Below are 25,539 nucleotides of genomic sequence, written 5' to 3'. Positions count from 1 at the left end.
GATCCAGATGACTGTCTTTAAAAGTGTGAGAGTGGACATTGACCTTGGCAGAGGACTGTGCTCTCCAAGTACATCTTATTTTAAAAAGCAACAGCAGCAGTATACTGCAACCATATGATAGTTAAGATTTTCTGTTATTTTGCATAGTTTACACACTGAAATGTGGGTGGGGATCATGGATCAACCATGACCTTGAACTTTACCTGGATCCAATCAGACGTTCCATTTGTGCCTAAACTTAACCAAACAAGAGGTGGAAATGTAAGTAAATGAGTGGAATAGTGAAAACTAAGCTTAAGTCACAAAAGAAAAAGAAGTTAAAAAAGAAAAAGATTCAACTCTTATGCGACTCTTTCAAAGTGGAGAAATGTCTGTTTGTTTCCGGCACAGGTGGAACCAGCACCAAATGACACCTTGTGCATGTCTCTGAGATAGCAGCAGATTTGACAAACTGGCAGTTTTTGATGGTCTGGGACAGGAATGTGTTGAAAAGACATATATTTACCAAAAATATCTGGTATGCACCAAGGAGTGTTCACTAACCACAGATAATAACTATCATCTTAAAATGTGCACTCACCTGCTAGGTTTGCTTTCAACCATAGATTGTGTATAAAAGACAGACATCTTGGACAAACAGTCTAAAAAGTGAAGCTAAAGCTGAAATGTTTTTAACCTGTATTGTTTCTAATGACCAGCTGGGGGTGACTTCTCTGGATGCAAAAATAAGTCTCTGATTGTATAAAAGTCTGTGAGAAAATGAGGCTATTTGTCACTTGATTTATTATCCCAGTCAACATTTCTCTAATGAGCTTATGGTCTCATTCACAAGTTTCAGGATTTTCTACAAACATAAGATTGTTTCTTTTGTAAATTAAGGTCCCATCTAGTGTAAAATAGACAAAAAAGAAGGGTATAGTTTTAGAATGTGACTATATTGTGACTTCTTTGTTGCTGGCATATCAGAGTGTGTCATGTCTTTAAGTTTTCAGTCTGATCACCATCTCACACATTTTAAAAGAGCTACATGCCATCAGTTAAATGTCAGTTAAAATCTAAAAGGTAGTCTACAAACTAATGGGTACCAATTTGTCAGCTGCAGTCTTTGCTTGTGACCCAAATCTCACTGCCCATCAGGATTTCCAACTCTGCCACGTCCCTCCACCCGCCTTCTTGTATTTTTAGCAGCTCAGCAGTGAACTGTTTGCTATCAGTCAGTGAGTGGTAGCTCTAAACAGTTTGTTCTCCCCATAAAATTGACAAAGCACCATTAACACCTTATTATTACTTTGCACGGCAACATATCAGCTGCTCACTGCAGTACTTTTGGTGAACGTTGCCTCTAATTAGCTTACTTACCTGTCTCTAGTGTTATAAAGTGAGAATGTGACTGATTATTGTGTCACGTACGGACCACCGTGAGGTTTGTCATTATTAGGGAAGGATAAAATTGAATGCTACTGTCGCAACTGTCAGCAGATTTTATTTTTTTTATTAAATACTTGAGCACGGTCAGAGATAACGCGTCTATTCTCCTGCTGCATGGATAAATGTCTGAAGAAGTTATTTATTATTTTCCCTTTTAATAGAAAGCATTCTGTGATTGCTGATACTAACAGTGGAGGGAATACTTGCTTTCGCCGAATCTGACAATAATCCTCCAACGTCTCATTCATTATTAATGTCAACTGAATCTGTCTCTTATTCTCTTTGTCTGAGGGTGTTTGTCCTGGTCTGGCCACAACGGGAACTATTATTTACATGTGTTTCATCTTGCATGTCCAACGCTGTGTTTCACACTAAAAGGCATTATGAGCCATGAATGATGATGTATTGTAGCGCCATGCACACAGAAACACGCACCTGTTCTCACACAGAGGTGGGCTCAGATATGAATTTGCTCTCACAGGCGGCGATGATAAGCTCTGTCGCTCCCTGTGTTTTCTCCATTAGGCATATGTGTAAGAGAGACAGCAGAACCACCTTGTTATACTGTATAGCATCACTTAAACTTTGGGTGTGATTCTTCTAAGTGGAAGTGTTAAATATTTTTGAAAACGATTCTTAGTTTTGCTCCGTGGAAAAGTGGACGGGTTTGTTAAATCGCCGCTGTCAAATGCATTAATCTATGTGAAAATGTCTCCCGGTTGATTTCCTGATTGTGGTAATAATGTGGCAATCATTCTCTTCCTCGCCGTTGCACAACCCACCCACATGGGACTCTGAGCAAGATCAATCAAATGCAAATACCGTTGGATCCAGGTCTGCTTTGTAGTCATCAATCCGTTGTGAAAACAGTCTACTCCCGTTAGTCTCAGATTTGACCTGATGTCATGTCAAATATGGCAGAGATAGCGGCCTACACTTCTGCACCTTCCTAGTTAACAGCGGTTAAATATTACAGCTACAGGGGCTGGAAATGACCTGCGCCTCCTCCAGCATGAAGCGGTGAGGGAGCGGAGGGCAGTCTGACCCACCACCCCCACCCTTCCCCCTGTTGATTTAATTGCCCCACAGGGAGCTGCTTCGACAATCCACTTCATGATTCCCCCTTTGGTGGTTAGAACCGTGATGGGGATGTTTAAAGATGGGAAGCCTTAACGCTCCCATTTGTTTTCCTGTAGGTAATCGATGGCAGACTCAGGGTTACAGCTAATGTGATTTATGTGTCCTATTTCCACTGTTATGCTTCATGTACAAATTGTCTTTGCTGATGTAAATTCCCCCATCTTTTCACAACTTGCTGACACTGAATCCCGGCTGCCAAACCCCGGTGATTAATCCATGTTTGTGTCCAGGGCTTTTGTTTTTTTTGCCACGAACAACACCTGCAAATCCTGACAAGTTGAACAATGTAACACTGAAACTTAATTCGCTGCTTAACACCCACTCTCTACGTGTAATGACATCAAATTCGGAGACAGAGATGGAAACGTTTCACCTGCATTTTCTTGTCAAAACACAGCGACAAGTCTCATGATAATTCTAATGGGCAGGTATTTCTGTTTGGATTTCATGTGGCGTAGCACAGTGGAATTAATCATGCTCCACTCTTGACTCTTAAGTAAATCATCTGCAGTCTAAACACAAAGCAAATCAAATCAGCCTATTCATTCAGTGATGCATACCCTTGTAATTATGCCAACCTGCAGCACTTAGGTGCCCATTAATATCTCCTCTCAGTGCTGCTCTCCGGGAACTTTGAGGCAATGAGTGTAGATTGTGTCAGATCGCTGCACATTGTGTTTGAATGCCGCACCAGAAAAGTGATAAGTACCAATTGACAAATGAGATATTTTGATAAATATCATGTAGATATTCGATTTCTTGCAAAAATATGAAGATTGCCTATTGACTGTAAAGACAGAAGGTGCAAAAATATGCAGTGAAGAAGGGACGGGGAACAGAAGAATAGGCTACTGATTGAACTACAAATTGCAATCAGCCACAAGGAGAAACTGTTCTTGATAGCCCAATCTTAGAACAATACTGAAGTGCAGTTTGGTTTGACTTGAACTGCACGGCTTAGAAAGCGTATTTCATATTTATGCTAAGTTCAAGGGGCAGCTTGTAGTGTTGAATTCCTCCCATGATATTTTCTCTGACAAGATGAGAAAACATGTTTTTCAGGCTACTGCACTCGGTTGTCAGTCAAGGATTTCTGAAAATGTGGCAGTGTTATGCTCTAAGAAAGCAAGCTCAAAGATTTCCATGAAAGCGACTATCACATTTAAAGGCAAAGACACTGAACTGAGCATTTTTTTTTGCTTTCAAACCAGTGGCACTTAAGCAGCAGCTCTGAAAGCCAGAATGAGGTAGTTACAGTGTAGCTGCTCTATGGTTTCCTTAGTTTGAGTCCTTTGATTTCTCTTCCCTCAGATGCTGATATTACATGATGTTAAAGAGAATGCGGCTGCTGTTTTTTCGTCTGCTATCTGTTGTGTGTTCGCTTGCCTGGAGCTGAACAGTGATGATGCAGTGTCCCTGTCCAAGAGCCAAGGACGGTCCTCTGTAGGAGGCTGAGCAGAGCCTGATGGACCAAGGAGAGAGGGCACCAGAGGACAGACAGGACTCCTGCTTGTAATTTTGCTGTCCAAAATCTCATAAATCTTAAAATACAACATTGTATTAGTGTAACATTATAATTACATTAATCAGGGCTGAAGACTTTGACACCAGCTGACTGAAAAAACATAAAAGCGTGCATAAATCAGCTTCTAAATCAGACAATAGCCTTAAGAGACAGTGATGGGGCTTCGTCTGTGCTCATGAATTATAAACAGAGTGAAAGAAGACAAACGGGGAAATGCTGAGCATGTACAAATGAAGATATTCAGCAGATGTGATCCAAAGTCCGAATCCAGGTTAACTGCCTTTTTTAATGGGGAGATTAACGCAGTTCTGGACTCCATTGTATATCACAAAATGGATGTAAATGAAGATATAAATTATAGATTAGTGGATGAGATGTGGGAGGAATAACAAAGCAGATAATAGAGGTGCTGTATTAATCTGCCATACTGATTTTAGGGGGAGTAGAACTAATAAGATCGCAGGGCTGTTCCCTTGAGGAAAAGACAAGCCATGAGTTCATTTAAACTCACAATTTAGGGGTTTAGCTGACAGTGTTGCCCGGAGTGACTCTGAGTGAAGGAGTAAGCAGGTTACAGTTTGGTGTCTGCCTCAAGGACAGATGACTGCAAACGGGCACGCTGCCTGTCGAGGGGATCAGACCTGTGACCTCTGATTACACAACGATCTTCTAAGCACCTCCTTGAACAATCTGTTAAATGCGTTGCTGTAACATTACAGCTCCAGTTGGTATTAAATTGAAGTCTGCCATGTGTTTAATAATGACTATTAAAAAATGTTGTTGAAGGAACGCCAATTTTACAATTTGCAAAGAAGGATATAATTCATCACCACACTTGTCATGGCTCAATTATGGTCGATAAATCCAGAGGAAATAGTCAATAAGCAAGCAGCTGAAAGGCCAAGGCTGCTTCACTTGACTTCGTTTTTCAGACATGAAGCCTTCATATGCTGCCACGATAAAGGCATGATAGGAGTCATAAACTGCCATGATGGCAGCTGTCAGCTGATCCACAGCTGGTAAATCTGTAACCACATCCATTTGTGAGTGGGAAAAAAAATGCCATGATTGATTGCAATTATGTTCAGTTGTCATCACACATTTGGATGAAAAGTGCAGCCACACGGCATAGACCGCCAATACTTTTGACTCTTCAATAACTGCAATTCATGAAGTGAGCAGTAAATGGCTTCATACTGTAGTAATGAAAGCAGTTTGGTTCCTCGGAGGAAGGATTATCCCTAATTGGCCCAGCTGGATAAACACTGCTAGTGGTGTTAGCATACCGCATGGCAAAGCACACACATCAACCTTTTCCTACCTTGATCATTTTCGCACATCTCCCAGCCCAGACATTATTGCATCCCTTGACATTTAGTCCCACCCAGCACATCTCCTCCTCTCTTGTTTTTTCTTTTCTTTTCTCTTCTCATCACATCACTCTGCCTCCTCATCTTGTCTTTTTCCCTCTTTCTCATTCTGTCCCTCCACATCTGTACCTCCCCATCTCCCCTTACCCCTCATCTCTTTTGGTCTCTGGCCCCCGTCTCAGTCTCCTGATTCACTGCTCTGTCGGTAGATCAATAGAAAGGCTCTCTGTCAGGAGGAGCCACTGCACGCCTCACCCACTCTCCCCCCTTCCATGTCTCCCCATACTGCAGACACGCAGCCTTCTGGGAAGCTGGCTTCCTACATCCAACATTGGAGAGCATCTCCCCTGCTTTCTGGATCACTTTTCATCTCGGCACCTCGAAAAACTCGAGAGAAATAAGTGCGTGGCGCCATAATGGGCTTCTCAGAGGAGAAAGAAGCCGACGCTTTCTGTGGGAGCCAAGAAGACGAGAAAGAGAAAATAGGATATCAGCACAAGGCACAATGTGAAAAGAGGAGAGGGAAGTGAGGGAGAGAGAGGGGGGAAAAGGAAATAGGGTAAGAGAGAGAAGTTGTGCATTCAGCTAAGCTGCAAAACACTGGCTCACCCCCACCACCACCACCTCCCACCCCGCCTTTCTCCACCCCCTGGAAAAGTGGCTCTCCCTCTCTCTCTACCTCTTTTCTCTCCCCTTCTCTCTGCAGCTGTGGTCTGCTGAGCGTCACATCCACACAGCAAGTGCCTTTACTTGAGCAGAAGAAGAGGGAGAAGGCAGAGGAGGGGAGCTCTAAGAGAGAGAGAGAGAGAGAGAGAAATCTCAGGAGTGTGTCTGAACGCACCAAAGGAGCATCTCTCTGACTTCGCAGAGAGGATTGAGAAGCGCACAGAGACAGACGGGCAGAGGCAGGCGGCGGTGGAGTATCACAGCGCCGGTGGTGCTGGCAGAGCGAGCTGAGTGGAGACAGGGGAATCCACTGGTGCTGTTGATCCTGGTGTCCCTGGCAAAAGAGCTGCTTGAGCAGGAAAGAGAAAAACGGCGCAGCAGCCAGGATCTCGCCAGGGGGGCAGCATTTTACAGCGACAACGAAGCGTGGAGACAGCTGAAACCTGCACACGCACACACACGCAGGAACACACACGGGAAAACACACATGCAAACAGCTGAGCGGGCGAAGGAGAGTGAGACACCCGCTGCATTTCAAAGATCCACTACAATCCAGCAGACACAAAATGTTTCAGCTTCACGTCCATGGATGGAGAATGATGAAGGGGAAAACTTCTGGGAAAGAAATTCTTTTTTAAGAAGGACTTACTGCAGAGATTTTTTTCCCCCTAACTTTAATACTTTTTCCTTTTTTGGAGTTGGGCCTTTAAACCCTCTTTCTAAGCACAACACAAAATCACCTCTATTCTTAGTTGCAGAAATTGCGAGCTGTCTTGGTGACCATTAAGATGCCTCCTTCTGATTCAGTCTGAGCAGTAAGTGGATTATGACGGCAATATTTTGGGATTTGTCTTTCACTTAAGAAAAAAGAAAGAGAGGGGAAAAAAACCAACAATAACCTATCCATGACTGGTGGATTTATGTCTGTCAGAGGAGGAGAGGATCCCCGGCATTTTCTCCTCTCTTCTCCTGTGGATTACAGATGGGCTTTGTGATCTCCCAGTGCAGTCTCATGGATGATCGCTCGCTGCCAGTCATTAGGATAAAGTACAAAGAGGGACACAAGTGAGTATTCAGCTGGATTTTTATCTCTGAAGCTTAAGCTTGCATGAAAACAAGGGTGTCGAGAGTGGATCTGTAACGAGAGCACATCGCAGCAGCTTTTTTTGCTGTCTCTTTTAATACCAGAAATTGTAACTCACTGATTGAACTGTTGTGTTCAAGGAAAGATTGTAAAAGGTAGGCACGTCCTGAGATTTATTAACTTTCAGACAAGTGAACCTGTATGTTTACAGACCATTTACCAATGAACATAATTTACTAAATGAGGGGTACTGTCTACCCGGCAGGTGGCTTGGGCACAAGCGGAGATTGATTGAAGTGATCTGTGTGAATCCTATTAATGCATCCTGGATTCTGGCCAAGACAGAAGCAATGGAGGGGAACACCGCTGTCTAGCGGCACTATCTGATCTGCCTCCTCACTGGACAAACTGAGGACCCTCTACACTCCCTCTTCAACAGCACTCCTCCTCCTCTTCCTCTCATCCAGGCAAGGATGGTACCCCCACCCCCCACCAACAAGCCCCACGTGTGCCTGTCCACCATCCTGATCATGAGCAGCATGGCACTGATTGATGCCTACCTGGTGGAGCAGAACCACGGGCCACGCAAGATTGGCATCTGCATCATGGTGATGGTGGGAGACATCTGCTTCCTAATCGTGTTGCGATACGTGGCAGTGTGGGTGGGGGCTGAGGTTCGCACGGCCAAGCGAGGCTACGCCATGATCCTCTGGTTCCTTTACATCTTCGTGCTGGAGATCAAGGTCTACTTTGTGTATCAAAACTACAAAGCGGACAGGAAGAGCTTGGACGCTCTCGCGAGGAAAGCCTTGACGTTGCTGCTGTCCATTTGCATCCCTGTGCTGTTTGTGGTGCTGGTGGCCATCGACCACATGGAGTACGTCCGCGCCTTCAAGAAGCGCGAGGAGATCCGCAATCGTCTCTTCTGGGTGGTGGTGGATTTGCTGGACATACTGGACATCCAGGCAAACCTGTGGGAGCCTCAGAAGAAAGGGCTCCCTCTGTGGGCTGAGGGACTCATGTTCTTCTACTGCTACATCCTGCTGCTGGTGCTGCCCTGCGTGTCCTTGAGCGAGATCAGCATGCAGGGCATCAACATCGTGCCCCACAAGATGCTCCTGTACCCCATCCTCAGCCTGGTGACCATCAACATCATCACGCTCTTCATCCGCGGGGGCAACATGATTCTGTACAGGGACGCCAGGGTGTCGGGGATCTTGATAGGGAAGAATGTCCTGGCCATCATCCTAAAGACCTGCAGCTTTGTCCAGTACAGGAGACAGTTGCAGAACGCTCCTCCTGCCTTCGGGGTCGAGCTACAGAAGAACTCAGTGGCTCACGCCCGCCCTGCCCCCACCCCGCCTCAAGTGGTCATGCAGGACCAGACGCCCCTCCCTGAGGTGACGACGTGCGAGCACACATGACAGAACGGTGGGGTGAATCCTGGAAATGTCAATATGAGTATATACGACCCTCAGGACGCTGGCAGGGCACGGTGTTCTGCACCTTTTCGGGCGTGTGAGCACTCACGTGAACACAATGGAGATGCTTAATGGCACACAGGACACTGCAGACGCTTAGCGAGGATAGAGCAGTGCTGTATCCAAAGCCGTCATGGTGCAAAACACAACATTACTTGTGACTTTGTTAAAGCATTTTCCCCCAGTGAATCCAGTTAACTGTGTATTTTTTCTAACTGTACGAAAAAAAAGGCAACTACTGCAAGATTAGAGGATATATTTTTGAATTGTGTGTGTTGCATTCTAATCTTAAATTTAAGGGTCTGTGTGCTGTGGTGTGTATTTCTGTTGCTCGAATGTTCTTAGTAGTCGAGGGCTTTAACACGTCAAAGTCAGAAGGAGCCACCACTGGGGACAAAAATAACAGTTAAAGCTTTCTCTTGAAAGAAGTGTGTTTTTATATGTGATTCTTTGATAAAGTATTGTGTACAAGATAAAGGCTTTCCTGCTCTCTCACTCGCTGTACAGGGGGTTTCAGTTTAAAGTTATTGAGTATATTTCAGTTTTTAATTAAAATTCAGCAAATGTCCTTTAATTAACTTGAGTTATTAAGGAAAAGAGAGAATGATTTTCTTTTTCTAAGGTCTGGTTCAATCTACAATTAGAGACTTCTTAATTGCTGAAGTGGTGCCTTTGCGATGTCGTTCATCTTGAGTGTGATCGTTACATTCCAGGCTGCTTATTTGGAGCGAGGAGGGGAGCATCTGAAATAAATTCTGTTGTGAACAGTTTGATCACTGCATAGGTTGACTTTGGTGCTGTAGACGCGGGATAAAATACACAGCCAAGGGGCACACACTGCAGATGGATAAATGATTCCCAAATAAGAAAACCTGTTTAATATCCTCCTCAGGCGCACGGTGACGATCTGTTCTTACGCTTGGTGGCAGCAGCAGTTGTAAGCACTGTCATTTTGTTCCTCACACAAAAGGACAAAATGGATACTTTGGTCCAGTGATGTGAATCCACACTACAGCCAAGAAAACATCATGTCTTCTTAAGATGACAAATCTCTTTCTGTCTCGAGCTTTCCTCTCTCTTTCTCCCTCACTACCAGTTGAGCCAGAGCTGGAGTTTGGTTCACATGTGAATATTTTCCCCAAAAATACTCAAAAGCAAGCCATTGCTAGCACGGTCAAACATGTGAAATGGAACACTAAGGCCAGGTGATTTAGTATTATACAGTGCAGAAAAGCAAAAATTACTGCCACAGAAAAAAAGTAGGTCTGTCCTTGTACTTTGTTTTGCATAATCTTTCTCTCACCGCTGACTACATACATAATCTGAAGCACACCGTTAAAGCCCTCAGAGTGCAGGAGCTGGTCCAACATTTTCATCTATGCAAGGCTCAGCAACAGTAAGGTGGCAACGTTCAGTGGCACAAACCAGGCTATCACATTAAGATTGCTGTAGCCAGCATTATTTGTCTGTGTTGTTGGCTCGTAAAGTTACAGCATCAGCAATTTAGGCACTATAATACACTATTGGATTGCATTGTTTTTACAGAATCGTAGCAATGAAAGCTAAACATTTGTCCTTTAAAGCTGTAACAGTGTACTAAGCAATGGGGAAATGCTGAAACTGGCAGCCTTACAGCTTCGGTTATATGGGTGACAATGTAGGGATTGTCAAAACCAACGTCATTCTAGTGTGAAACAATAGAAAAAAGTTTGCAGAGTTTGCAAACAATACTGTACAAAAAGTGGCACTGCAATCAGTACGACGTGGATTAAGTGTTGATCATCTTCCCGAAATCTGTTCTCCATCTTCACATCTTAAAACATTCTTTGTGTACAAAAAAACTAAAAAACTTAAATGTCTGAAGGCATTCAGGGATCCCACAAGGCCATTCTCAATTTAAAAATAAAAGAAATATCTTCACTTCATGAAGCAGAGACGACAGAACCCACTTCATTGATCATATTTCTGAAGTTTCCGGTAAAAAAAAAAAAATGGAAATGAGAAGATGGCCTCTCTAGTTTCCTTTCATCCAGAAACACCGCGTTTATTTATAACTGTTGCTGTCTAATTACAAAGTACATTCACAGGTTCCCATTCAGGATCAAAAAAGCCTTCACTTTGTAGCATGCAGCAACAGGCAGAAAAACAGCCGGGGAGAAGTCAGGAGTCCATTGGAGATCTAAATCACACATGTACACACCCATCCATGTCGCACAACCTCCAGTTCACGTGACCTGTATGCCATTTGACTGCGTGAGGACAAAGCAGCATCGACGGGAAACAGCTGAACACACTGTGCAGGAGAACATTATGCAAACTAATGCTAACATTCAAACGTGTGTGAACCTCATTGACAGCCTGCAAAACACTCTAAGCTCTCATTCCCTCCAGCCAAACTTACACGTGCAATTTAAATATTGTGTGTGCAGCACAGTTATGCCACTTTACACAAGTGCACTGTTGAGCACACGGTTTTGGGATCTGAAATGATGCATTTCCTTGATGGTAGGTTGCTGTGAGTGCCACCAGATGATGTACTACAGACACACAGGAAAAGCAGATGGCTGAAGAAGTGATGACAGGCTCATTTTGGCTCACTCCAAAAGCCTCTACGTGCTTATAGAATTTAGCGTGTTAAATCAAACATTAGCCGAATATAAAGCGCTGCACTGTGTCAGTTCCACTTTTATGATCATATCTGATAGTTACATATCAGATGAACTATAAAACCTTCTTAAAATCTCCTTAAAGACACCCTCCTGTGAAAATCTAATTATTTACCTTGTTAACATGCCCATCTGGTGTTTTTATATGCTGGAAGGCACATCATGAATGACATAAGCAGTCAGCATCATGGCTGCAGTGTTCTGAGACTTCCAGGTTTTTTATTTGTAAAAACTTGTGGACAAGGCGGAGCTTTTCTGTGTCATTATTCTTCTTCAGAATCAGTTCCCAGTTTCAACATGTACGACTGTATTTCTCCATTATTACAACTAGCCATTGTTTAACATTATCATCGAGTAGTTTTACAGTGTTTGAGCTGAGTCGTAGGTGAGCTGTTGTGTTGGAGGAAGCATTGGTGAAAAAATACATGTAACCCATTTTTTAGACAGAAAGTAGAGGCCTGCATAGGACTGTTTTCTTAATTCCACTTCCACCCACATCGAACACGTACACTCCTGACTGCTTCTGCAAATTTTCACATCTGCACAATACAGAGTTACACTGATTTTGTGTCCCACAGGGGAAATGGTTGATTTTTTCTTTGTAATATTAATAAAGAGATGCAAACCTATCGGGAATATTGTAGTAGCTTTGAAATTACATTCATAAGACATATTTATGTTTTTCTGCTGTTGGAAAGCAAGTACACAGTTCATTCATACATCAATAGATTCTTGCTTAATATTTGCATGAACAAATAATTCATGATTAAAGGAGAGCTTACTGTAACTGGAGAGAATGGAGCAGGTGTCAGTTGTAAATCAATGCTTAACATACTGAATGTGTCACCACCAAGTCAAGGTGTCGTTCATGTCTGTCAGGAACAAAAGGAAATATATCCACATGTCAGATTTGCCTTGCTTTGGTTTTTGCATTATAAAAACCCACTTCAAATCTTCTTTTTGACTCCATCCTTGTGGTTGCCATTTAATTCTTGGACCTACAGTTGATCTTTTGACTGCCTGCTCCCGCCTGCAGCAAAATTGAAAACCACCCACTCTTGTGAGATTTGCATCAGATCCTGCAGGACTCACTGGATCCCAATCCAATACCCTTCACTACTGCAAAGGAATTATTTTCATAGAAAATTACATCTAAATAGGAAACTTTAACATGCAGAGATAACTTTATAGGAGAGAAATCAATGACCTGCAAGAAATTTTAAAATCAACAAAACACTTGATGTCATTTACACAACACTGGACTTCACATCCATGTGCTTCTATTATGTAAAAGTGGTTATAAAAACAAAAGACAACCTACACTTTGTAAGCTACACGTGTGCCTTTGGGCACTGGCCCAACCTAATCAACCCAACCACCTCACTGCACATCACCCTTCTCGCCCTGCCAGATCCTGAATGAATGTTGCATTCATCCAGATGACCATGCTTTTTTTTTTTCTTTTTCCTTTGCACTCGCAAATGTTAATAAACTAGGAAGGCTGCACCTCCACACTTACCACATTAACACTGACAAAGCGCCCTCTGCCAAGCAAGCAAGACAAACGGTTGCAGTAAATTCACAGCTCGACCTTCGGCAGTCTTGGATGGCAACAGAGTCGGGTAACAAATGTATTTTTCATGGAAGGCATGTTAGAGCACAAGGAGAACAAACCAGCACAGAAAATTAATGCTCATCAAGTATTGATTTGCCTGTCTGGAGGGTAGCTGATACTATGTTTAAAAGACCACTTTCTTAAAACAAATAACAGTTTTTTTAAGCTGCAGCTGAGGGATGTATGTGATGCTCCTGCATGGTGTGTGTTTAAAAATTCTGTGTAATTCTCTAACTTCAAACTCTCTAAGTGCAGTCAGTTCACGTGATTATGGCAGTTTTAATCTAAAATTTAGATGCTGTGCACACGTGCAAAGAAAGGTCATAAAGTTTCTTTGCAGAGTTCTAGCTCCATCTAATTCCTCCTAAACATAGTGTGTATATTTGTATATATATAGATTTCCCAAGCACGTGCACATAAGCTCTGGGCAAAATCCTTGAACAGTTTTGCTGAACAGCCGCAATTATCTGTTCCTCAGTCAAAACACTTGTGCGACTTATCTTTTTTTTCAGCGCACTCAATCACCAAATTACAGCAAGTGTAATTACAAAACTGTTTCCTCACACATCCTCTCAGACATGCATGCATGCATTTTACGAGGGGAGAGCCAAGTGCAAAGTTGCTATTCGCGACGCCCCTGCAACGGGGAAGGTTTCACTATCTTGCTCATGCACAGTTCAGAGAGGATTAACGACAGCTGTGAAGTGTGAACCCGATGGAGGATCAAGCCTGTGACTCGCAGCTATAGCATGATCTTTCTAATAATCAGGTCACTCTGCTGGACTGCCTGCAACTTTCAGTCGACCCAACGGGGAACCCAGGTGTCGAAAATGAGAGCCGGTTGCTTGGAGCTCTGTGAAGTGCTGAATGTAAATGTGAATTATGGAGAGCTGTTTCAATATTTAAACTTGTTGGCAGTTCCTTGAGATTTATCATTTAAATCCAAGCAATTCTGCAAGTTTCCTCTCAGGCGTTGTTGACCTATAAAAGATTCAGATGGTTTATCATTCTCACTATTGCTTACAGGGCTTTTTCTTAGGCAACCATTTATATGTAAAGGGTTCACATCTAAAGAATATTTGCTCTGTGTAGTACACATTGTTAAAGGAGAGAAAAACGGAGCGCTACACAAATACGTAACTGTGATTTCAATTATAATAGAAAGCTTTTCTCATTTGCCTGGACTAAAGAGGAGAATACAGTGCACCGTAACGCTGAAGAGGGTTTTTTTTTTATATATATACCTTGTTTACTCTGGTGCTTTGTTAAAGCTACAGGATCAAACATCTCATCTTGTGGCACGAACCATATTGTCAGTTTCACCCCTCTGCAGTTGGTAAAGTCCGCTCTGTCAGTCATTTTGATAAGCTGTCTACCTTGAAACAGCATCTAGCCCAAGGCTGAGGAGAATGGCTTCAAAAAAGTCACCACAGGCATTAATGAAACAGATGGTGAATGCAGGCAAGTTTTAAGAGTAGCAGCAATGATTTACCTCTGTCGGCCATTGTTGCTGTGACCTCTCCGTGCTACATGGCCACAAAGCAGCCCACGGCAAATGGATTTCAACACAATATGCCTGGGGTTTATTGAAAAGGTTGTTTCAGGCAGTGAGGTTAGCTGAGACTGTAGTTAGCATATGGCAAATGGTGTCCCATGGCATTTTCATGGATATCAACAATGTTTTCCATATTTGTAATATTCTAATAGTTCTTACTTGATAATATTTAATACTGTAATAATATCAGTGTTACAGGGATTTTAATTCTTGTGGTGCAAATCAGGCGTCGTATTTTTTCCACAGCACATCACTGGACAGTGGCTCCAACCAGGCAGTTATGACTAAGCTTTTATTATTTGTTTCTAGCAGTTGTGTCCTGAATAACTGAATGGAGCCACACAGAAGAGGTGGGTTATCCCTAATAATAAATGTTTTCAAGAACTGATGATGTGATCTATGTTCTTCCAAGCTATTGTTTGGCTGAAATATTTCACTGATAACAGATGTGCTTTTAGGCATGGTAGTCATAAGAATCTGGAAAAGAAAAGGTTAACGGTTTCATTTACGTCAGATGTCAACCACTTGCACATTTCAGATGTTTGAGTCAGCATGTGTGCGTGATGCTTTGTTAATGGATTGTTCTCTTGCAGATACAGAAACATTTCTGAGCTGCTGTTGGCTTCAAATGTCCTGCTTTGACTCGCAAATACATAAAATGCCGATACATGAAGAGTAATTCTAAGAAAAAACTCCTTTTTATGTACCACCTTCCAAAACAATATCACATAGTGCTTTACAAAGGGAAAATCATTTTTTCTCTGTCATTAAAACAGACCTGGTGGACAGAGCGTTTACTGTAATGTCAAACATCTGACCTGTTCCTTTAAGACAGACGGAAAACCTGATAACACACATTGACATACTGAATGATCTCCATCTAATGAGCCTGCTGTCATTTAAGAATGTCAGCAAATATTTTGCTGACAGATAGGTTTCTCGAAATGTGTGGCACATCACTGTGTCACAGCGTGAGCACGGTTTGCATGGGAATTACTGTATATGGATGTAAACACATATTTTTAGAGAAGTCTCTGCCTTGTTTAAAAAGCAGACAACGTAAATAGCAGATGGATATAGAGGAAAATATAAACCAGAAGCACATTTTTCACTGTAGACATTTTGACACCCCATAGTAAGAAAGAGCAGGGGTGAGCAGTGAAATTAATGATGGCTGAATTGCATTTAGTAGCTTTGGTTTCAGGGTCCTATAGCAGAACAAAGTCATATTTAATATGATTAGTAGGACCTGTGATTCTCCTGCCATCTTATATACAATGCTTGCTGTGATAAAAGCTCATTGAATGCAATCAGACACAACTTTTTTTTATTGACTGTATGTCCAACAGGGTTGCTGTTGCCATTTTTGTCATATTACTTAGAATGAGACTTACTGCTTTACAAAGTACTACACCGTTTTGCTGTTGATATCAATGTAAAACTGCATGAGTGTCAAGGAAAACTTAGCACAGGCATAGCAACAGTAACTAAGGAGTGAAAGTGGATGGTCAGTTAAACTATGTCCTTAAATCAGCTCTTAATAAGCAGCACTTTCTGGGACTCAAAGAAAAGCCAACTAAGTGGTGCCAAAAACTGCAGTTCTTCAGATGTCCGCTTGAGGCTGGTTCTAAAAGCAAATTTGTCCTCATAGACCCTTACGGTAATTTTTTAAAAAATGTTTCAAGTTTAACTTTGATGCATACACTTAATCTCATTTGGGGGTCACATTCTCAGGAGAGACCTGTCCTCAAATAACATAACAACACATCACTGACAGAAAGCACTCAGGGATCTGTACTGGACAACATAGCAATATAACACTGAGTTACAGACAGACAGGTTCATGACAAAACACAACATAGACATCAGAATGGATGTGCAATGAAGTTAAAATGTAAAAACACTAAGAACAAGAACAAGTCCTTAGAGATGATATTTCCATAATATTTAAGAGAAGTTTGAAGTCCCCCAGAGGAATCAAGTCGGACAGCTTCAGACTCTGCTGCAGTGAGTTCCAGGCTGAGCAAGTAAGAAAAACTATTTTGCCGAGCTCTGCGTGAGAGAACAGTGACAGTAATGAAGTCCTGGGAACGTAGACTACAGTATGGCTAAACTCTTTATGTGACATGAAAGAGGATAAATATCTGGACAGCAGACAAAGAATGGATTTGTAAATGAAATGATACCAGCGGAGAAGTCTGTGCATGGACAGTGATGACCAGTGAGCCAAGAAGTATAAAGTGCAGTGGTGTGTGAGAGGTTTACAGCTCGTTACAAATCTATGTGCTCCATGACGAACAGCATCCAACAGTTTGAGCGAGTGGGTGGAGGCATTCATGTAAACACTATCTTCGTTATTGGGTGCAGGCAAGAAGGTAAGAATGTTCAACTTTACAGCAGAAAGAAGCATGTTCACAGGCAAGTAGAAAAGCTCTAATATCTATAACAGATTTTATATTTTTAACAGCTACTCACCTGCACAATTTGTACTAAGGTTAAAGGTTATGAAGATTTAAAGACAGTCCATGGCCCAGAGACATTTGAAAGGCTCGCCTCAGCTCCCGCAAAGTAGACAAACCCTCCATGTGGCAGCTCCGGTTGTTGCTCTCTTGGCAGTGCCTGACTCCTCTTAACTCCTCCAAAAATGAGAAAAGAGGTGCAACGTAAGTGTAGCTGAGGTGAGTCATGGACTATGACACTATGACAGCACCCACCTGTCAGACTTTATTACACATGACTTTAACCCTTTGATGCACAGTGTGGGTCAGGAGATACCCATTTTCCAGTGGATTTGAGTCACTTTTCACCCATGTTGCGCATCAAAGGGCCTTAAGCTTAGCTAGCAATGCTACAATGCTACAATGCTAGATTCAGCAATTACAGATACTCAGTGATGTGGAAACTAATACAATAATAATAACTGATCTGTGCATCGTCATTTATGTTGTCAGAGTCGGTCATTTTTTCCAAGCCTATAGAGCATGTAATTGGAGAGACAGTTTTAACACCATTATACTTTTCTAAATCTATTGGTTGGATCTTGACATCAGGTTATCATATTTCACCATTTAGTCACACTTTACAGAGGACATGTGCATTAGGTTAGCAGTAGGTCACATTTTATAGAGAACATACCCACACATGTTCAGACTTTGCTCTGGTCTCACTTCACACTCATTCTTATTACTCCACCAAGCAACAGCGGAGTTATGTGACGATCGGCGTAAGTTTGTCTGTTTGTCCATCTGTCTGTCTGTCTGTTAGCAACATTATTAAAAAATGGACTAACGGATTTGGATGAAATTTTCAGGGAAGGTCAGAAATGACACAAGGGCAAAGTAATTCAATTTTGGCAGTGATGCAACTTACAGTCTGGATCTATGGATTTCTGTGCACGGCATCACTGTAACTATGACTACAACTGAACACTACATCAGCTGCCTGCTGATGCTCACATGATTGCAGTCCTACTAAAAATCGACCACTGCAGACTTATTGGGACTTATCTGTCCTAAATCATACAAGGAGCAATTGATTAAATTGTAGGGGGGTGTTTCCGAGTCCCATCAGTTCCCGTTGCCTGCTACATATTTAGGTCACACGATTTGGTATTCGTACATAGGGCACGCATGCATAACACGTCTATGCTCAGAACAAGGCCATTTTGTTTGTGGGTACATCTATATTAAATGACTGCATTCAGTGTTGCTGTGATTTCTGCTACGACTTTTTTTTGAAGATTTCAGCCACTGGAATTGATACAACGACTGAGCAACCTTGGCAAAGTACTGCGCTCTCTGAGGGCTTTTCTTGTAATATATTTTTTATGGCAGTCTTCATGCATTTTACACCATTATGTATTGTTACATTTCTGATACACTTTAGAAGTTATATGGCCTTACACTTACACTATTATGTTTTCAGTACTCCTTTTTTCATTTTTCTAAAAAGCATGTGATTTATCTTCACACCAAAAATACATTTTTCTTCCACCAACATTCCAGACATCCTCACTTCTACATACACAGCTTCAAGGCCTTTTTTCCCCAAAAAATATTACACTCCAGCAGCTCTATAGTGTGATCATAATGGGCAAATGTTTAACATTTCAATTTAATACTCAGTATTGTTAAGTACATTATGTAGAAATGAATGTGATTTCACACAGTCCTGTGCTTATCTTGCAGTGACAGGTCAAAATATCTGCTGCCAAAAGTCCTTGCAGCTATATGCAGTTATGTTTGACTTTTGAAATATATTTGGCCCACACATAGACATATGAAAGTCTACAAGCTGACTCCTCAAAGCTGGTTCATTTAATAAGCCAAAGCTGCTTGTCTACATCTACAGACCAGGATATTTGATCTCATGAACCGTGTTGAAGATCAAAACAGAAGTAAAAGGTCAGTGAATATTGCACTGCACCTCAGCCTCCATGCCCTTAATTTTCACCACATTACATGAACTATGAAAAGATCATTTCTCATTTTAAAGTCGGCAGAACTATTTTTCCCCTAGAATTACCCAGACTGAATATATGTCAGGAATAAATACAGGGACAGTAATTCAGACTGTTTGAGTCTTGTGCTTCTGTTCAAGCAATAATTGTTAGAAACTTATTCAGTCTCTCAGCGGGCCAATCCTCCCCAGCAATTAATCCACAATTATGTGGTGATGCCTCTTCTGCCCTGGAGCCTGTGAATGGGGAAGCGGATTTATAAAATAAAAGAGCAAATGGAAATGGGTGTTTTGTTGGATTTTGTTATGAAATTCCTTTTAATAGCATATAATGGCTGTAGAATAACAAGACAATGACGGCTAAAATTGGTTTGTTGTTTGTGCGCTGTGTTTATTCCCTTTGTCTGTTTGGTGTGTTATGTTTAGGACAAGGTTAATTCACTCACCATGACCAAAACAGGTCCAGATCCTCATTACTTCTGCTCATTAATAAAAAGGATAATCGCATCGTTCAGGACTAATTTTGTCAAAAAGTGGATGCTTTGTTTCTATCAGTCCATTGAAACAGGACTAGTCTTACCTGGGGGCCTTGTGATTTAGAAATTACCCCCCTACGTCTTTCATGTGGCACATTCACAAGGCAGAAATTAAGTCTGTGTTTCACTCAAATTTAGTGACATTATCTGTGGGTATGATATTAATAGGCTGCCACATAATCACTGTTGAGCCTGTTGAAAGACAGCAAAATGTTCCTTACCGCAGGCTGCCATGCATGTCATCCATCTAATCATCCTTTGAGATTTCACTCGTCTGATGGATTTGCTCTTGCCGTGAATGGGTCTCCATGCTGTGCAGCGACGTTAGCCTCTTAATTTGCACCCAAAATCCTGTCCAGACTTTCATTTATAATTGGCAATGTAGCCTCCTTAATTCTCAAGTGAGAAAGAGGCAGACGAAAACAGAAAACCTTGGAAAATAATTGTAAAATGGCCCCAAATCCCGGAGATGACGATTTTCACATGACTAAATTTATCACAAGACCTGTGTGTTTGGTGAAATATGGCAGGCAATTTGTGGTGGAATTTTTAATTTAGAAACTTCAGACATAACAGATTCACATGGAAATAAGATCATCAATGGCCTCTGGCATTTCTGCAAATTTCTAAATATCCCCAGCAAATACTCGTCCTGTACAGACAGGGCTTAACTAGGTTTTTGGAAGTTTGGTTTGCTGTAAAAGAAAATTGATAGAATGCCTTTATCTGTTAAGCATACATATTTGCTCTGTATATCTCATTTCCAGTGCCTTAATTTGAGCAAAATTCATTATCCAAATGATTTTCTAACCATCTATCATTAGCTATACTCATTTTATCCTATAGAGAGTCATGGGGGCTGGAGCCCAGCTCACATTGAGCAGTATAGGTGATTTATAGTTAGGACAGGTCGAAGTTCATCCGATGTTGCTCTGAATGTTTCCAAACTAATCATCCTTTAAGATGTGCTTCTCTGAAAGATTTTCTGATTTTGTGAATAACCTATGCTGTGTAGCCACATGGGCCTTCCTAATTTGCACCCAAAATGGGCGAGGGTTAACACAAAACGAAAGAAAACCGTGAACACTAACACTCATGACGCAAAACAGAAACGATCGTTTCATTATCTGTGCATTAACCTGAACGTCATTAATGTCACTAAAGAGTAATCTGTACCAAGTTGCACATCATCTTGCTATACAAACTATACTGAAAAGAGAAATGTGCCAGTTTACAGACTACATGTCTAACAAGAAAAGCACTCAGAGAGAGCAGTACTCTGCCAAGGCTGCTCAGTTGTATGATTTCCAAAGGCTGAAATCGTTAATAAGAAATTATGATTTCCGACGGATAAGTCCCGATAAGTTCACAGCCATCAGTTTGTAGTAGGACTGCACGCGTGATCGTCAGCAGGCAGCTGAAGCAGTGTTCACATGTAGTCGCACTTACAGTGACGCCGTCTTGCGATACACAAATCTTTAACAAATCCATGGCTCCTGACTAAAAGCCGCATCACTTCCAAAATCTAATCATTTGGTCCTTGTGTCATTTCTGACCTTCCCTGAAAATTTCATCCAAATCCGTTTGTCTGTTTTTGAGTAATGTTGCTAACTGACAGACAGACAGACAGACGTACGCATTTCTTGACGGAGCAATTAGCTGTAGAAAATGAAACTTCTTGAACATCTATCTGTGAATGTCAACGGCGGCCTATTTAAAATGAAATTATCTTCATTCTTTAAAAGCTCTGTTAACAAAACTCTTGTGTGCAATTAGACTTCAAGTTACCGTGCAATTACCAATACAAGTTTCCTTTCCTTGCTCCAGCGTGCCTCCTCACAGGCTGGAGAAATGAGGACTATATTTAACACTTTCTGAAAAACATGCTTTCTTCTTTCTGATGTTGGTTTGATGGTGTTCTAAAAATCTAACAGCATATTTACAAATCTCCTTGACATAATTTTTGACTGCAAGAAAGGAAGACAGATTGTGTTTTGGTTTCTGTTGGATCTTAATTAATAGCAAACTCAACTTTTCCACAAAACCATCTGAGCCCAGTCTTGTTATAATAAAGCTGTTTCCCATCGTGTTAATCTAATAAAATATTAGCTACTGCAGCAGCAGAGCTTCAAGCATCAGCTGCTCCGTGAGATGAGAAAGAGGTGGCTGACCTTGGCTTCTGTTGAATCCTGTCATATGAAAAACAAGATATTCACATTCCATCTTTCAACTTTGATTATTGCGGTACCACAATTTTTCTTTTTAGACTGTGATATCTCCAGTTAGGCACACAGAGGCCTCGCCAAGTATTCAAGTTTAAAATTGTAGTAGGACAATGCTGACCATGGGATGCATTCGGAGTTATCCTCCCTCAGCCTCAAATGAAATGTGATGTGGTCCAACTGAGAAACAGAACTGCACAAAGGTTTTAGGCACTAACAGTACAGAGAGTGTGCTTTTAGAGATGAAATCAGAACAGAAAAACTAAATCAATATTTGGCCTTTAAAATGGCCTCATTTCTCCTCAGCACACTTGCACAGGGTTTTTCTTCACAGCTAGGTTGTTTCAAACATCTTGGAGATCTTGCAGTGGTTCTCATGTCACTTCATACAAAGCTAGACTGTCTCCATGATGTTGACATCAGGGCCCTGTGGTGCCCACGCTTTGTATGGCAGAACCCCTTGTTCTTCTTGTCGATGCAGATCGGTGCCTGGGTTGCTGTCATGCTGCAGGAATACATTTCACTGGACTGATCAGATGCTTCTTTAAGCACAATACATCATCAACTAAAGTGAGTAAAACTTTTAAACTACACTGCATTCCAGTGTGTTATTTTTTATGTTAAATATAAATATAAAGCACATGCAGGGGAAGGAGCAGAAACTCAAACACAAGGGAATTCCTAGACATTCTTCCAATGCATCTACTGCACATCTTTACGTGCAAAATATTGCAGAAGCATAATTACATCTTAGCAAAATCTAAACAAAATGTAAACAATTAGTAAGAATATGATAAGCAATGACATTTTAAAGCATTTTTGGATCATTTTTGCTTTTATTTGTGCAGCATCAGACATCTCATAATCACTTAACAGCCCTTTAAGTTGATTTCATACAATAATTATATAGCATGCAGCCTGCACTTGACTTCTGTAACATCTGTAAACTATGAACAGACTCCCGGGACTTTGCCTTTTGATGATGCAGATAGTTTTTGACCCTCATTAAAGAGGTGGGGCAGGAGGCTGCCGATCACCAAGGCAACTTTATTAATGTGAAGTGAAACGGTCAAAGGTGTATCAGCTGGTTGTAAATGGCTATAATATATACTGCCAGACTGCCAGGGTGGTACAGATAAAGTGTCCTCTGGAGAGAACTGGGACAGCTTGGGGAGAGATAGAGGAAGATGAGCAGCTTGCATTGCAGTGAGGGATGAGGGAAGGAGAGGGACCCGGAGGTTGCTGGTGTTCACAGAGGGCAGACCAAAGAACTTTTCTAACTGGAAGCAGCAAGGTGAGCTTCACTCGGGTGGGAACAGAAAGGAGGACGAGTCACTAGCTGCCCAAACATGAATGACCCACCTCTTCCTGAGATGTCTCCCGGGAAAACACCTAGCCAAGATAACGAAGGGGCAGCAGCCATTTGCCCGCCATCACCGAACCCGCCTCAGTATCGACGACTGCGTAGTGACATTCCCTAACCTTCTTTGTGTCTGTGGACACAGAGGGGATTATTTATAAGCTTATTAAACCATAAATTCTGAAACAGTGTTGGACAATGAGTAGGAGGCATTCATTATGCTGCCAAGATGCCAAGCTGATAAAATAGTGTAGATAAAAGCAGGCAATCATGCACCTCATGCTTTGATGTGCAGTATATATTCTAGATCACAGCAGGGGGGGTAGGTGAAGCCTTAGCATCCGGTGTGCGGTTGAGGTTTCTACAGAATCCAGTCACTTTTAGCCTCGACACCTACACAACCTTGTAGAATACAATCACTCAGTTTGACAACTCCTCCTTGAACCTACAGTTGTGTAACCTAATTAGTGACAGGAAAGCAGAAAATCAAGATAAAGCGAGGGGCAGGGAGCGGAGACCATACAATGTGATAGAGACAAGGTCAGAATCCAAAACCTCAGAGCTGATGTGTAAAGAGAAAGACACATATGAGTGAGTGGAGTGAATAAAGTAAATTTTATGTAAATTAGTGCAGAATTCCTGTTTATGGTCTTTCTTTGTTTATCATTGTGACACAGGGATGTTTATTGGCTAATCATGGACTGATCAAGAGAAAGGCATTGCCTACTCCCTCATCCTCAGGTAGTAGGTTTCTATACCAAGCTTATGTATTAAAAGGGATATTAAGACAAATGTCCTATGTAAAAAGGCTGTAAAACTACCTGGGTCTATCTTGTTATAACTAAAATACCAACAAAGTCACATTGGGACTTTCAATCAAATACTGGAGATGTGTTTCTCCAACTGAGTCCATTATGATTTATTTCAAAACCATAATTGATAGGCTGAAACACAACATAAAATCCCAATGAAATCTTTAAGTAAGGCATTTCTGCCAGGAATACAAAATGACCATGAATAGCTAAAACTGAGAAAAACTAAATCATTTAAAATGGAGAGACTATTAACCCACCCATAGAGGAACGACTGCCAATTTCAGGAGCTGGGAAGCAATTTCAAAGAATGGCAATCACACACACTGCAAAATACTACAATGCTACACTAAAAGCGCATTTCAAACCAAGCAAGGGAGTTCCACTATTGTAGCTAGCATTACCTGTCCTCCTACATAAAACCACACCACTGGAACCCAGCGCCTAATAAAAATAAAACCTCCCGTAATTAAAGAAAACCAGGAGCAGCAATCATAAAATAGGCATAAACCCAGAAAAGTTAGAGTATAGTTAAAATGAGGCAAAACAACAGAGGCAGTCTTTGCTTTTAGGGGGGACACAGCACTCCAAGTGGATATTCACACGAAGTAGCTCAGGAGTCATTTCAACACACATAAGGAGCAGCACAGCACACAAAGGTTTCAGTCTCTATTAGGGAAAATATGGAGGGCATGCAGCAGCAAACAAAAGAGCACTTTGCTGCAGCGGATGGATAAGTTCCATGTGTACAACTACAAATATTTATGTCCAGGGAGGTTAATGTGATACCTCTCAAGTTGGTGTGACAGAAGCAGACTGAACATTTGGTGAAAACTGGTGATCTGTAGTTTAAATACAAGCTAACAGCTGGTGTCCAGGTAGCTCAGGTGTAAATAAAGACAGGAGGGAGAGCTTTCCTGGCCCTGTCAAAAAGGGAACAGTATGGGCCCATTAGCACCTCTACAGCTCACCAATTAACACGTTATATATTGTAGTACATGAAAAAACAGTGTGAAACTGTTTGTGCGTCTTACTGTTTATTGGCTTTCAGCAGTTGCCAGGTAACCAGTGGAGACCAGTAATTGAACCTGAAATAGTTCGACACACAGCACCCCATACCAACGCAAAGTGTCATTTTTACACTTTGGTTTTTGCAGCAATTACATAAATGAAATACTGCACTCTCTCTCTCGTTATATATGCATTAACCCTTCTGTTGTCCTCATTTACAGGCACCAAAAAAATATTGTTTTCTCGTCTGAAAAATATCCAAAAATTCAACAAAAAAATCCCAAAATTTCTGAAAATTTGCAAAACATTCATGAAGAAAATTCCAATAATTCCGTAAAAAATTCCCTTGAAAGTTTTATTTTTAAAAAAATCCCCCAAATTTGTCACAAAATTTCTTGTAAATGTTTTCAAAAAATGAGTAAAAATAATCTAAAAAAACCCTAAAAATATCTAAAGTGATTACATACATATCAATAAAACTTCTAATATTTTCTTTAAGAGCATTCACACAAAAATCAACCAAAATCCAGCGAATTTTGGTGAATGTTCTTGAAGAAACATTTGTAACTTTTTTTTCCACCAAAAAATGTTCAAAGATTTCCCAAAAATG

The 25,539-nt window shown here is 41.4% G+C and overlaps 1 protein-coding gene across 2 annotated transcripts; it reads left to right on the top strand.

The window, feature by feature from the left end:
- The first annotated feature begins 5,762 nt into the window (after nt 1–5,762).
- LOC110949297 (transmembrane protein 121) lies at nt 5,763–9,467 on the top strand. 2 transcript variants are annotated; one of them, XM_022191248.2, is made up of 2 exons: nt 5,763–7,194; nt 7,479–9,467. In XM_022191248.2, the coding sequence occupies exon 2, from the start codon at nt 7,687–7,689 to the stop codon at nt 8,635–8,637; it is 951 nt and encodes a 316-aa protein (XP_022046940.1). In that variant the 5' UTR covers nt 5,763–7,194; nt 7,479–7,686; the 3' UTR covers nt 8,638–9,467. The 2 variants fall into 2 exon arrangements, with proteins under 2 accessions (XP_022046940.1, XP_022046942.1); XM_022191250.2 differs by having other exon boundaries at nt 5,763–7,368.
- The last annotated feature ends 16,072 nt before the right edge of the window (nt 9,468–25,539 follow it).

Source organism: Acanthochromis polyacanthus, chromosome 15 (genome assembly GCF_021347895.1).
Source record: "Acanthochromis polyacanthus isolate Apoly-LR-REF ecotype Palm Island chromosome 15, KAUST_Apoly_ChrSc, whole genome shotgun sequence".
Classification (NCBI taxonomy): domain Eukaryota; kingdom Metazoa; phylum Chordata; class Actinopteri; family Pomacentridae; genus Acanthochromis; species Acanthochromis polyacanthus.
Note: the sequence above shows the minus strand (reverse complement) of the source record. Positions and strands in the feature narration are given on the sequence as shown.

What these genes read in the sequence shown, in the direction of transcription:
- LOC110949297 (XM_022191248.2), top strand. Translation starts at nt 7,687, where the DNA reads ATGGTACCCCCACCCCCCACCAACAAGCCCCACGTGTGCCTGTCCACC.